General features: G+C 46.2%; 1 protein-coding gene across 5 annotated transcripts; it reads right to left on the bottom strand.

The window, feature by feature from the left end:
• Window positions 1-1621: 1621 nt before the first annotated feature.
• LOC311503541 (type II inositol 3,4-bisphosphate 4-phosphatase-like) lies at window positions 1622-13487 on the bottom strand (the record flags this gene model as incomplete). Of its 5 annotated transcripts, none has more annotated exons than XM_084566322.1 (18): window positions 12842-13192; window positions 12024-12117; window positions 11738-11807; window positions 11502-11649; window positions 10659-10789; window positions 10466-10573; window positions 10285-10393; window positions 7355-7520; window positions 7069-7278; window positions 6834-6975; window positions 6391-6602; window positions 6178-6301; window positions 5981-6107; window positions 5180-5320; window positions 4999-5096; window positions 4266-4363; window positions 4010-4164; window positions 1622-2067 (listed from the first exon to the last, which is right to left on the bottom strand). In XM_084566322.1, the coding sequence occupies exons 1-18, from the start codon at window positions 12847-12849 to the stop codon at window positions 1947-1949; spliced, it is 2262 nt and encodes a 753-aa protein (XP_084422448.1). In that variant the 5' UTR covers window positions 12850-13192. The 5 variants fall into 5 exon arrangements, with proteins under 5 accessions (XP_084422448.1, XP_084422446.1, XP_084422444.1 ...); XM_084566320.1 differs by lacking the exons at window positions 1622-2067; window positions 12842-13192 and adding exons at window positions 3617-3842; window positions 13412-13487; XM_084566318.1 differs by lacking the exon at window positions 1622-2067 and adding an exon at window positions 3617-3842.
• Window positions 13488-13757: the final 270 nt, after the last annotated feature.

The raw sequence follows: 13757 nt of genomic DNA, 5'->3' as shown, positions 1-13757 counted from the left end.
AATACACTATATTACCAAAAGTATTCGCTCACCTGCCTTTACTCATTCTATGAACTGAAGTGCCATCCCATTCCTAACTCATAGAATTCAATATGATGTCGGTCCACCTTTTGCAGCTATTACAGCTTCAACTCTTCTGGGAAGACTGTCCACAAGGTTGAGGAGAGTGTTTATAGGAATTTTTGACCATTCTTCCAAAAGCGCATTGGTGAGGTCACACACTGATGTTGGTCGAGAAGGCCTGGCTCTCAGTCTCCCCTCTAATTCATCCCAAAGGTGTTCTATCGGGTTCAGGTCAGGACTCTGTGCAGGCCAGTCAAGTTCATCCACACCAGACTCTGTCATCCACGTCTTTATGGACCTTGCTTTGTGCACTGGTGCACAGTCATGTTGGAAGAGGAAGGGGCCCGCTCCAAACTGTTCCCACAAGGTTGGGAGCATGGAATTGTCCAAAATGTTTTGGTATCCTGAAGCATTCAATGTTCCTTTCACTGGAACTAAGGGGCCAAGCCCAGCTCCTGAAAAACAACCCCATACCATAATTCCTCCTCCACCAAATTTCACAGTTGGCACAATGCAATCTGAAATGTACCGTTCTCCTGGCAACCTCCAAACCCAGACTCGTCCATCAGATTGCCAGATGGTAAAGCGTGATTCATCACTCCAGAGAACGCGTCTCCACTGCTCTAGAGGCCAGTGGCGGCGTGCTTTACACCATTGCATCCGACGCCTTGCATTGCACTTGGTGATGTGTGGCTTGGCTGCAGCTGCTCGGCCATGGAAACCCATTCCATGAAGCTCTCTGCGTACTGTACTTGGGCTAATCTGAAGGTCACATGAAGTTTGTAGCTCTGTAGCAATTGACTGTGCAGAAAGTCGGCGACCTCTTTGCACTATGCGCTTCAGCATCCGCTGACCCCTCTCCGTCACTTTACGTGGCCTACCACTTCGTGGCTGAGTTGCTGTTTTTCCCAAACGCTTCAATTTTGTTATAATAGAGCTGACAGTTGACTGTGGAATATTTAGGAGCGAGGAAATTTCACGACTGGATTTGTTGCACAAGTGGCATCCTATGACAGTTCCACGCTGGAATTCACTGAGCTCCTGAGAGCGGCCCATTCTTTCACAAATGTCTTGTTTCACAGTCTGCATGCCTGAGTGCTTGAATTTATACACCTGGGGCCAGGCCAAGTGATTAGAACACCTGATTCTGATCATTTGAATGGGTGAGCGAATACTTTTGGTAATATAGTGTATATATATTTAGTTTAAAAGTTGAACTGGAAGCGATTTGTTTAATGACGAGCTAAACAAACCCGGATAAACGATCTATTTGAGACGAGGAGGAGGAGAAGAAGAGGTCGGAAAAGAAGGGGGAGGAGGAGGAGAACGGGAAGAGGAAGGAGGAGGTGGAGAAAAAGAAGTGTTTGGAAAAGGAGGAGTTGGTAGAAAAGAAGAAGAAGAAGAAGAAGAGGGTGGAAGACGAGGACGAGGAGGCTGAAAGAGAAGGAGAAGACGAAGAAGAGGAGGAAAGAGACAAAAAAGGAGGTGAAGTTGTTTATCTACCTCCTCATGTTTCTGTTCCCCCTGGAAACTCCTCACCTTACGTCTCATTATATTCATATTTATAATAAATGCGTTCAAACCTTTAATCTCGTATCACTAGCCTTAAAGCTGCAGTTCCTCGTCAGGCCACCAGGTGACACTGTTCACGCTGTATTAGTGATGAGTAAATATGAATTAAGGTTTCATACTTAGCAGCTTCGTCTGTATTTTAACCTGATTTTATATTTCAGCAGTCGTCCTTCTTGAGCTGAGATTCTGTTCATTTACTGGACGGACACAGAGACTTTCTTATAAAATAATATATTTCAACAAAAAACATTCAACATTTAGATTAAAGTTTGCAATAAAAAGCTGTACAGTGTGTCAGTGCGTATGTGTGTCTATCCATAGCTGCCGTCCGGAGGCCTGTAGAGTTTGGGGAAGGTGAGGAGCTGAACGCCGCTGAAGGCGAACTTCCTGCTTCCCACGTTTTTCTGGACGTTGTCCATCCTGCAGCCGTCCCTGGAAAAATGAACGAGGAGGCGTCTAATGACACAAACGCAGACCAGAAACATGATAAACACTGACCTACGTGATAAATACAACTGTGAAAATAAAGTGTCTGCCAGTTTATTAGGTACATGAGTGAAAACCTTGGTGTTTCTGTACCGGTCATAAAGTGTAGAAGCAAGTGGAGCTCCCCCTGGTGGCTGGCTGCAGTCTAGGTCATAAGCCCCGCTCCCCCCCATATATATGTGGGCGGGACTTAAGCTTAAAACTAAAACACTAAAATACATGTCAAATAAATTTTTTCTCAAAGACGGTTTCTGTCATTTTTGGTAGTTAATGTTACGCCCTGAGACCCGAGCTTCTGTTTGGTATGTATTTTTAATTTCTCCAAGGTAGTATAAAAACTAAGCATCATCTCTAAACAGGAAGTAGAAAAAAAATGATGTCCTCATATGTGGACACGGGGATTATTTCACTGTATATTATAATATAGTCAACAATGTGTAACAAAATATAAAACTGTTTATTTTAATACCTGAACGTTGCTGTGCAAAACCAGAATTGCAAACAATTAAATCCCAATGTCCTCAAACGAGTACTTGCTAATTACTGACACTGTAGTGTGTTACTATAGTGTGTCAGATCAAAATAGTAAAGCTAATAAGCACAAATAACAATAACAAGTTTCAACCGTAGAATTTGAGGAGGTTTTGTACCTCGTCCACTTTTGTCCCGTGTTCAGCTGCAGAATGAATCCACTGAAATGAGCGCTATCATGTTTTTACACCAACTAGTGTATTGACCCTTTACTACCACTAGATGGCAGACAAAGGTGTCTACTTATGATGACAACTGGTCTAAAATGAAGCAGAGTGCAGAATAAACTGCCACTAACCTAAAGCTTAATGTCCACATATGAGGACGCAGGGTCTCAGGGGGATAATGCTGATATATGTTCAAAAGTGTTTGTTATCTGATGCTATAGAAACAGGACGTAAACCGTACTGACCGACGTTTTTTCGTTGAGTTACAGTTTAGTTTTGTTAGTTAATGTAATCAAGTAGCTAGCTAAAACAACACCCCAACATTAGCTCTGTGGGGGGAAAAGTCGGCAATCGGTAGTTAGCATTAAAAAAGTCGTAGTAGCGTAATATTAATTAAATGAAAAGACAAGTGAGTCTAGAGGAAATGTGGGCGGGGCATCGATATCGTGGCTCTACGTGGCTCCAGTCTCGGACCGCATTGATCAGACTCTGGCTCCAAAGTCGCAAGATGGCGCCGCCTGTATCCCCGGGAAAGCAGCGTCAGTTTGGCCAATGCGAGAAAGTGGCGACACATTGTCCATATTTATATACAGTCTATGCTCCAAACTCACAAGATGGCGGCGCCTGTATCCCCGGGATACTAGTGTCAGTTTGACCAATGGGAAGAAGTGGAGACGCGTCGTGCATTTACGCTTTTTCTACAGTTCATGGTATCGTTCGGAACACGCCCCATGATTAAATCCAGATGTTCCCAGACGTGTCAGAACAAACTAAGACTAATAGCAGGATCATGAAGTCTACTGGTATTTAACCAGCAGTATAACCAGGCTGAGGATGAGCCAAAGAACCAGCAGGTGAGAGGACACCAGGAGGAAGGCCACCGGGTAAAGGTGCCGTCTGGGAGCCTCGGGGGCCAAACGCTGTGAAAGAGTACCCAAGGGACTTTCGCCCGGATCTAACCCAGAGACGGCGAACCCTGACTGGGCGTAACACCCCAGGATCTGCCCCCAGGACAGACGAGATCTGGAGGACGGACGGGCGGGAGAGGGGGGGAGTGTAGAGGAGTGTGTGGAGGAGAAAGGGTGAAATAAACGAGGGTGATGGAGTGACGTGAAAAAAGAAAAGAGAGAAAACGATTAAAAAAACGAAACTTAAGGAGGTGGGAAAGAACAGAAAGGACTAGGACTCACCTCCTCATGTGGTCCAGTGCAATGCTGAAGTGTTGCCGGCTGAGTGTGTGCCGCTCTCGCAGTAACAAACACTGCTCCAGCGTCACCGACATCGCCGTCCGGTCCTTGGCGCTCTTACAGCTCGTCAGCCGCACGCCGTTCACCTGTCGACACACCTGGACCACAAAACCAAACACACCCGTCCTGGCTCCAGGTTTCCATCACAAAACAGAAAGAGCTTTTTTTTTTTAAAAAAACGCCGCCACGGGCGCCTCACCGTAGCAGCGATCCATAGAACCTCCACGTTCTTCCTCTTCTTGGACTCCACGCTGCGATCCAGAGACGACAGCAGGTCTGGCAGCGACTGGACTCCAGCTGAGAAAACAAGAAGCTCAGGTTCAGGTCAGCGTTTCTGTTGGTCATGTGGTGATCAACAAATCTGGGAACAGAGACTGTGACTGTGTCTCTTGTGTCTGGACCAAAAAGTTGGACTTGAACGCACCACAAAGACTAAAGCCAACGACCAGCTGGATATAACCCTTCATACCAGCAGGTGGTAGTAGTCTATATTCATCATTCAAATGGAGAAATAGAAAGAGCTACTATTAGCTAGGAGGCTAAAAAGAGCTAGTTTGGAGGCTAGGAAACTATTAGCTGAGAGGCTTTGAAGCTAGGAAGAACTACTATTAGCTGTCAAGCTAAGAAGCTGGAAGAGCTACTATTAGCGTTGAAGCTAGGAAGAACTACTATTAACCGGGAAGCTAAGAAGCTGGGAAGAGCTGCTGTTAGCGTTGAAGCTAGGTAGAACTACCATTAGCTTTCAAGCTAAGAAGCTGGGAAGCGCTGCTATTCGCTAGGAGGCTAGGACGTTAGGTAGAGCTACAAACTGGTCAGTTTGTCTAAACTTTATTCATTCTAGATGAATCACAACGAGGTTTGCTGACAGTCACGTCTGCAGATACTGTAAGAAATAAAATCTTTTAACAAAGCAGACAGTCAGAGAGTCTTACCCATGTCAGGCAGCCTCTCTCTCAGTGAGCTACAATAAGCCTTGAGTCTCTCACAGCTCTGTTGATTCACTCTCTCCTGCAGGGAGCTGTCACCAAACCTGAAAACAACAACAACAACAACAACAGTTTAAAACGCTCAATCCTAAAGTTTAACGTTTGGGATTCGTCCTCACAACGGTACCTCTCAGCCAGACTCTGGTGTTGGTTGATTCCAATGTTGAACAGAACCGGGTCGACTCGTATCAAATTGCCATCTTTTAGTTCCTGTGGCAATAATCTGAAGGTCTCCGGGGGCAAAGGGACCTCGACAACAAAACCGGCCCTGGTTGGAGGAGAACGGAAGCCATGATGGAGCTGTACTGTGTGTGTGTGTGTATTCTTGTTTGTATAAGGTTGTGGGGGCCAAACCTATGGAAATGCTAACGATGGGGGGCCTTGTTGTCCTTTTCAGTGTTAAAACTTGAGATGCTAACTAAATACAAAAGCTAAGCTAGCAAACAAAGCTAACTGGATAAAAGATGACTAGGAAGCAAAGTTAACTAGATCCAAAATAACTAGCAAACAAAGCTAACTAGATCCAAGATAACTAGCAAACAAAGCTAACTGGATACAAGATAACTAGCAAACAAAGCTAACTAGATCCAAGATAACTAGCAAACAAAGCTAACTAGATCCAAGATAACTAGCAAACAAAGCTAACTGGATACAAGATAACTAGCAAACAAAGCTAACTGGATCCAAGATAACTAGCAAACAAAGCTAACTAGATACAAGATAACTAGCAAACAAAGCTAACTGGATCCAAGATAACTAGCAAACAAAGCTAACTGGAGCTCTACTTGCTATGGCTTCAGTTCCGACGTCCGTCTTTATACAGTCTATGGTTAAAACCTGTTAAGACCCGGTTTAAGGTCAAAGGTTATCGTTACATCAGGAAATGAATTATGTGAAGACAGAAGCGAGTCTGTGTGAGTGGTCCCACCACGTTCCACTGAGCGTCGGCAGCAGGTCGTCAGGTTCCTCCGTTTTGGCCTCGGTGATGGCGAACGCGACCCTGCTCAGGTCGGCCACACCCACCTCCATGTCCTCCAGCATCCCCACCTCATCACCTGAAACACATTAACACATTTAAACTACACCCTCTGGTATGTTTAGTGCAGAGTGTAGACATGTTTGTACCATAGGTGCTGAGCAGGCCTTCGAACTGAGCCAAGACGCCGACAGTATGAAGCTGCTGCAGGAACTCAGGATCCTCCAGACCGCCGTACAGCTTCAGCGTGAAGCCGCAAACCACCGCTGACAGCTGGGAGACCGACACGTCGTTACAACAAACCAGAAACGTCGCCTCGACTCAGCTTAGACATAAGAAAAACAGTTTCTTCACTTTCTCACCGCCTGGCTGAAGACGGCGTGGCGTCTCTGGACGATCCGTGCAGGCCCCTGAGAGACGGTTGACGCCAGCGCCCCCTGCAGGACCACGAACGTCATGGCGGCCCGGGCCTTCCCCACTGCCTCGCGCACGCAGTCCCTCAGAGTGACCACCAGGGGGAGGAGCTGCTCCTGCCAGGAGCACGCAGAGGAGGAGCAGAAGGAGGATCTAGAGGCTGGAGGGGGGAAAAAGGAGAAGGGACGATCAATATCATTTATAATACTACCAATCAGCCACAACATTATGACCACTGACAGGAGGAGGCCCATGTCCATTCTCTGATGAGTCACCACAAGGGAGACCTGCACAATATTAGGAAAGTGGTCATAATGTTGTGGCTGATCGGTGCGAAAGACAAAGCATTTAAATTCCAGATATGCGTCAGAAACTTGAGATCTTTTCCCACCAGTGTTCTCAGAGGTGGTGTCACCGGTGGATTCCTGCTCCGGTGCCGTCAGCTCCCGAGCTCGCTCCTCCCGCCCCTGCAGTCGGTCGACCATGGCGACGATGCAGTTGAGGCTCTTGGCCACGTTCGCCCAGGTCGTGTCCTGCACAAACACACACAAACACACACACATGTAAACGCCATAATCGTATAAAGTTGCTCAAAGCCCGCCGGCATCACACGAACTCCCACTTGCCCACTCCTCCTCGTCGTACTCCGCGTCACGCCGGACGCCGTCCTGCTGCCACACCGACGCCTGGCCTTCCAGATCGGAATCGGAGATCTCGCAGAGCAACCCGTTGCTGTGGACGTGGCTGCCGTTGCAGTTGGCGACGTGCTGGCGGTGGATCGCCAACAGGGCGCTTTTCACGAGCTCGTCTTTGAGAGCGTGAACGAACTGCTCGGTCTGTTCGGGTGAAAGGCTTGTGTCAGAATCCAAAAGCCTTCTTCTTTACCTGTCTTTTTATTTCCTCCTTCCTCACCTGTTGGCTCAGGCTGTTCAGGACGTGCCGCAGTCGGGCAACGTTCAGTTCCAGGGAGACGGAGAGCAGCTCCTCGGCTAGCCCGAAGACTAAAGGCTGCAGCTGGGCCACGTTGGCCAGCAGCTCCCTGGCTCTGGAGCTCTCGTCCTGGGAGTAGGTGACAGAGCTGTAAAGGGAAGGAGGCTTCAGTGTACGACAAAAAAAAACACGACCGCTATCAGCCAATAGCATCAGGCCAAAATCTATTTGGTGTGGATTGGCATTTTTAATCCACTGACTCTGTATCCAGACCAATCTTCAGCTCATCGTCTGCTGGGATTAATACATTTTAAACCACTGACATTCATCTATAAATCCAATCAGGTTTGTTTAGGCTGCACATCCTTCCTGATCTGATCCTAAATGTGCTAGAGTTGGTCTCCTGTAGCGTCCTAAAGTCTGTCCTTGTCTTCTCCTACAGTCGACTGGATTCAGTCCAATAAATCTTTCTGTCAGATTTAATGTCGTGTTGAGAAGGTAGTGGTGTTCTCTACTCCAGAAATGTTCTGGTCATCCAACGCTGCCGTAAACTCCCTAACCCTCTCTGGAAGATGTTTCTCCTTGACGCTGTCTCCAGGAAAATTTTCTCATCCTTTCTTCTTTTCTCGCAGCTAATAGTAGCTCCTCCTAGCCTCCAAGCTAATGTCTTCCCAGCTTCCTAGCCTCCCAGCTAATAGTAGCTCATCCTAGCCTCCAAGCTAATGTCTTCCTAGCTTCCTAGCCTCCCAGCTAATAGTAGCTCATCCTAGCCTCCAAGCTAATGTCTTCCTAGCTTCCTAGCCTCCCAGCTAATAGTAGCTCTTCCTCTTTTCCAAGCTAATGTCTTCCCAGCTTCCTAGCCTCCCAGCTAATAGTAGCTCATCCTAGCCTCCAAGCTAATGTCTTCCTAGCTTCCTAGCCTCCCAGCTAATAGTAGCTCCTCCTAGCCTCCAAGCTAATGTCTTCCCAGCTTCCTAGCCTCCCAGCTAATGGTAGCTCATCCTAGCCTCCAAGCTAATGTCTTCCTAGCTTCCTATATTCCTTTTATATAGCACTTTTCTACCTATTGGTACTCAAAGCGCTTTACAGTCATAGACACATCTACCCATTCGCTCACACAAGCACACACACATTCACACACCAGTGACACGCACTGGGAGCAACTGGGGGTTCAGTGTCTTGCTCAAGGACACTTCGGCATGTGGCACATTCTGGGGATCGAACCGCTAACCCTCTGGTTCGTGGACAACCCGCTTTACCTACTGAGCCTAGCCTCCCAGCTAATAGTAGCTCTTCCTACCTTCCTGGCCTCCCAGCTAATAGTAGCTCTTCCTCTTTTCCAAGCTAATCTCTTCCTAGCTTCCTAGCGTCCCAGCTAATAGTAGCTCTTCCTAGCTTCCTGGCCTCCCAGCTAATAGTAGCTCATCCTAGCCTCCAAGCTAATGTCTTCCTAGCTTCCTAGCCTCCCAGCTAATAGTAGCTCTTCCTACCTTCCTAGCCTCCCAGCTAATAGTAGCTCTTCCTCTTTTCCAAGATAATCTCTTCCTAGCTTCCTAGCCTCCCAGCTAATAGTAGCTCATCCTAGCCTCCAAGCTAATCTCTTCCTAGCTTCCTAGCCTCCCAGCTTATAGTAGCTCTTCCTAGCTTCCAAGCTAATGTCTCCTTAGCTTCCTGGCCTCCCAGCTAATAGTAGCTCTTCCTTGTCTCCAAGCTAATTTCTTTCTAGCTTCCTAGCGTCCCAGCTAATAATAGCTCTTCCTAGCATCCCAGCTAATAGTAGCTCCTCCTAGCCTCCCAGTTAATCTCTTCCTAGTTTTATTTCCTCCCAGCTAATAGTAGCTCTTCCTAGCTTCTTTGCCTCCCAGCTAATAGTAGCTCTTCCTAGCCTCCCAGCTAATAGTAGCTCTTCCTAGCCTCCCAGCTAATAGTAGCTCTTCCTAGCTTCTTTGCCTCCTAGCTAATAGTAGCTCTTCCTGGCCTCCCAGCTAATAGTGGCTCTTCCTAGCTTCTTTGACTCCTAGCTAATAGTAGCTCTTCCTGGCCTCCCTGCTAATAGTAGCTCTTCCTAGCTTCTTTGCCTCCCAGCTAATAGTAGCTCTTCCTAGCCTCCCAGCTAATAGTAGCTCTTCCTAGCTTCTTTGCCTCCCAGCTAATAGTAGCTCTTCCTAGCTTCTTTGCCTCCTAGCTAATAGTAGCTCTTCCTGGCCTCCCAGCTAATAGTAGCTCTTCCTAGCTTCTTTGCCTCCCAGCTAATAGTAGCTCTTCCTAGCCTCCCTGCTAATAATAGCTCTTCCTAGCTTCTTTGCCTCCTAGCTAACAGTAGCTCTTCCTAGCCTCCCAGCTAATAGTAGCTCTTCCTAACCTCCCAGCAAAAAGTATATATATAACACACACATTACACTGTTTGAATGATTAGTCATGTTAGTCTCTCCTCTTCCCCTTTTCCTCCCCCCACTATTGCAATTTCCCCATTGCGGGACTAATAAAGGTTTTTTCAGTTCAATTCAATCCAATTCAATTCAGTTCAATTCAGTGTTATTTTGGTTTTTCATCTTTGATTTTTGGCAGCTTTGATGCCATCCAACCTCCATTAAAACAGAAGAAGAAGTAGTTTTTATGCTGTGACAATGATGTGGTTTTGGTTTATGGCAGGCCTACAATAATAACTACAATAAATCAGGCCTGTATACGGGTTCTTTAGTATTAAAATAGTAATTATGACAGTATAAATGCCTGGAAAGCAAAAAGAGTTAGAGTATGTCGTGTGAGGACCCTGACAAGTCCAAATAATGTCACGAAATGATAAGTATTTGTTCGCAGCATCACTAATCCTGAGAGATCGGAGATTATAGGGATTAACGGAAAACAGGAAACATTACAGAGGGAAGGTTGTTCTGGAAAGCGGAGGTTACCTGTCACTGTGGTTGGCGTGTTTGTTGAGGAGTCTTTTCAGTCCTCCATGTTTGAAGGCCTGGTGGTGATCGGCCGGAGCGCCGAACGTTATGACCTCGTACCACATGCCTGAACACAAAGACAGCGACTGTGATAAGAGTCAAGGAGGAGGTTGAATAAAAAGGTGTGAGGAAGCTGTACCTGTGCTTCCTGGACTGGTGACCTCCATCCTCTGTGAATGTAGGTTGGTTGAAACAAACTGAAGGTGTCGGTCTGACTTACTGGTGCTCGCCTTAAAGCAGGACGAGGCTGTTTGGAGCAGGAAAAATTATTATTTTAAATAATATCAACTGTACCTTTCAGGGATACCATGTGACCCTTTGACTGATGTCACCTGAGAGCTTGTCGAGCTCAGCGAGCACTTCCTGATAGCAACCAATCAGGTGGTTACAGCGGTTGATGACATCATGGCGGAGCCCATCCCAGTGAGGTGAAAGGTCAGCGAGCGCCTTCACTTCCTGCACCCTGACAAAGAAGAGAGACCGTCTCTGTTTTAGTCCAAACAAACTGGTCAGGACTGAAAGAACTTCAGTAGCCCGCCAACTAATAGCAGCTCTTCCTAGCTCTTCCTAGCTTACTAGACACCCAGCTAATAGTAGCTCTTCCTAGCTTACTAAACACGTAGCTAATAGTAGCTCTTTCTAGCTTATTAGCCTCATAGCTAATAGTAGCTCTTTCTAGCTTACTAGCCTCATAGCTAATAGTAGCTCTTCCTAGCTTCATAGCATCCCAGCTAATAGCAGCTCTTCCTAGCTTACGAAACATGTTGCTAATAGTAGCTCTTTCTAGCTTACTAGCCTCATAGCTAATGGTAGCTCTTCCTAGCTTCATAGCATCCCTGCTAATAGCAGCTCGTCCTAGCTTACTAAACACATAGCTAATAGTAGCTCTTCCTAGCTTACTAGCCTCATAGTTAATAGTAGCTCTTCCTAGCTTCCAAGCTAATAAAGCTACATTGCTGTTACATTGCTGGCCTTTCCGTAGTCATGCTGATTAGTTGGTCAACACTTTATTCATTCTACTTCATCAGGTTGTTTCGTCACTTCTCTGCCAGTCGCAGTGATCTCTCTGACCAACTCCACCGCTAACTTGACATTTTGAGTTGGCTGAACAGCCGGCGACAGAGCTCAAACTATTGCCACACTGCAGGACACACTACATCGCACTCAGAACATACCTGTCCTCGTGCTCCTGTATGAGCGCGCTCAGTAGCTGTTTGGGTAAAGAGAAAGACAGTGGCGTCTCAGACATCTGCTCCCTGACCAGCATCCACCTCTGATCCTCCGTCTGGAACCTGTACAACTTCGACACCTGAGCACACAACACTGCACACATGCACAGGTCAAGAAGAAGTCACATTAGATGAAACACAGAAAACACTGCAGGAACCTATTAGAGTGAACTGTGTCTCACCAGCTCTCATCATCGGACTGTTTTCTTTGTCGTGGACAGAGCCGTGAAGACGGTCACACAGCGCAGGACACTGAAAGAAGCAACAAAGACAAAGACATGACCTAGAGGATGTGTTGTTGCCAGTCGTTGTCTTCTTTGCCCTTCTTTCGGCGTTTCCGCTATATATGACTCATTAACCAAAACCTATGCCTTGGAGGAAACCACAGTGTCAAACTGTGATCTCTCTGAACTGTTTATCAGAAACACAAAGCGTTTCATCTTCTTATTCTTCTCCTTCTTCTTTTACCTTGTGTCCAGGAGGAGTTTTGTCCTCACTCTCTCCCTCCATCTCCAGATGGGACACCTTCACCTCTCCCACCTCGTTCACTCCATCCATCGTCCTGATAAAGACATAAACAAAAAAGAGTGGATGGATGAAAGAAAAACTGTTGTAAAAAACTTTCACTTCCGCTCCCTATCTATCGGGTATTTATTTTAAGCAAGAGGAAGACAGGTCACATATTTAGATATTTAGATAACCTAAAGATAACTTACAAGACCGTGCTAACTAGGAACAAGATAACTAGCGACACAAAGCTAACCAGAAACAAGCTAACTCTTAAGACAATGCTAACTAGGAACAAGATAACTAGCAATTTAAGGTTAACCTGTAAGAAGATAACTAGCAAAACCAGTTACACAATAACTAGCGACACAAAGCTAACCAGAAACAAGCCAACTCAGGAGACAATGCTAACTAGGAACAAGATAACTAGCAAAATCCAGAAACAACATAACAACCTAAACAAAGCTAATCAGAAACAAAATGAGCTAAACCTTTTAGCTATCTCAAGAGAAGTTATCTCAAGAGAAACAATTAAAGCTCAGCAACTCACAACTAATAACAAGACAGAGCTAAGTAGAGACAAGTTAGCATGCTAACTAAATGATGCAGAAAACTTTACCAGAAAAGACAACTAGCAGAGGTCAAAGGTTAACTAAACACAACCAATAAGAAGTGCTACATGTGAACATAAGTAGCAGACCAAGCATGCTACAATTAAGACAAAGCTAACAGGACAGCAAAACTAGCATGTCTATGCTACTGCACTGTGTAAAACTGACCTGGTCATGTGATATTATCAGAAACAACAAGGAAAAGTTAATATTAACTTGTCTCTCTGTGAAAGGCACAAAGTAGCGGCATGAAAATCTCCAGCAACCTCTGCCAAGGTAGAGTTAGTAATCAGACACACCTGGACGCAACACGCGAGCACAGACACAACAACTGTATTCACTACCTGCTCACACCTGTCTCAGCCTCTCCCCCACTCTCTGCCTATGTCTGCCCTTCTTCATTGTTTCAGTCCTCTCTCTCTCTCTGTCTCTGTCTCTTTGCCCCACACTGCTCTCGTCTGAGAAGACTGTGATGCCGAAACAGGAAGCGACTGTCTTTTTTTCTACTCTCAGTGGAGGTGGAGCTCCTCTCACTTCCTCTTCTGGTCGCAGGTATCCAGGCAACAGCCAGTCAGGTGGCAGGTAACGGCCGGACCTCTGTCAAGACTTTATGACACGTGATGTATGTGTGGTGGGGGGGTTAGTGTGTGCAAAGTTTACAAGTGCAAAGGAGTTTGGGATGCATTTCTAACACAAGGGGGGATTTTAATACAGTTATGAACACTAAAGTGAGTTTACCTGAGGTTAAAGGAGATGTGAGGCTCCTTGGACCGGAGCAGGTGTCTGATGGAGAAGGAGGTGAAACCCAGGAATGTCCTCTAAAAGAAAAAAGAGAGAGTTGTTTTTATCTAAAGTCAAACACGACCATGATCTTCGACTGCACCAACAGCTGCACGTCGAGCAAAGTTTTCATCACTTGCGGTCGGAGAAGCTCGGTTCTCGGGATGCAAAGTCAAAGTTGGGATCAACACCTCCTTCACTGATAAGAGCTCATCGTTAGGGACGACTTAGCTGACCGTGAAACATCTAATAGTTGAGGTGCTGAGGAGCATGTTTCTGGTCTGTGAAGTTTCATGTTTCTGAT

The sequence above is a fragment of the Chelon labrosus genome (assembly GCF_963514085.1).
Source record: "Chelon labrosus genome assembly, chromosome: 1".
Classification (NCBI taxonomy): Eukaryota; Metazoa; Chordata; class Actinopteri; order Mugiliformes; family Mugilidae; genus Chelon; species Chelon labrosus.
This window is presented reverse-complemented; position numbering and strand designations above follow the sequence as displayed.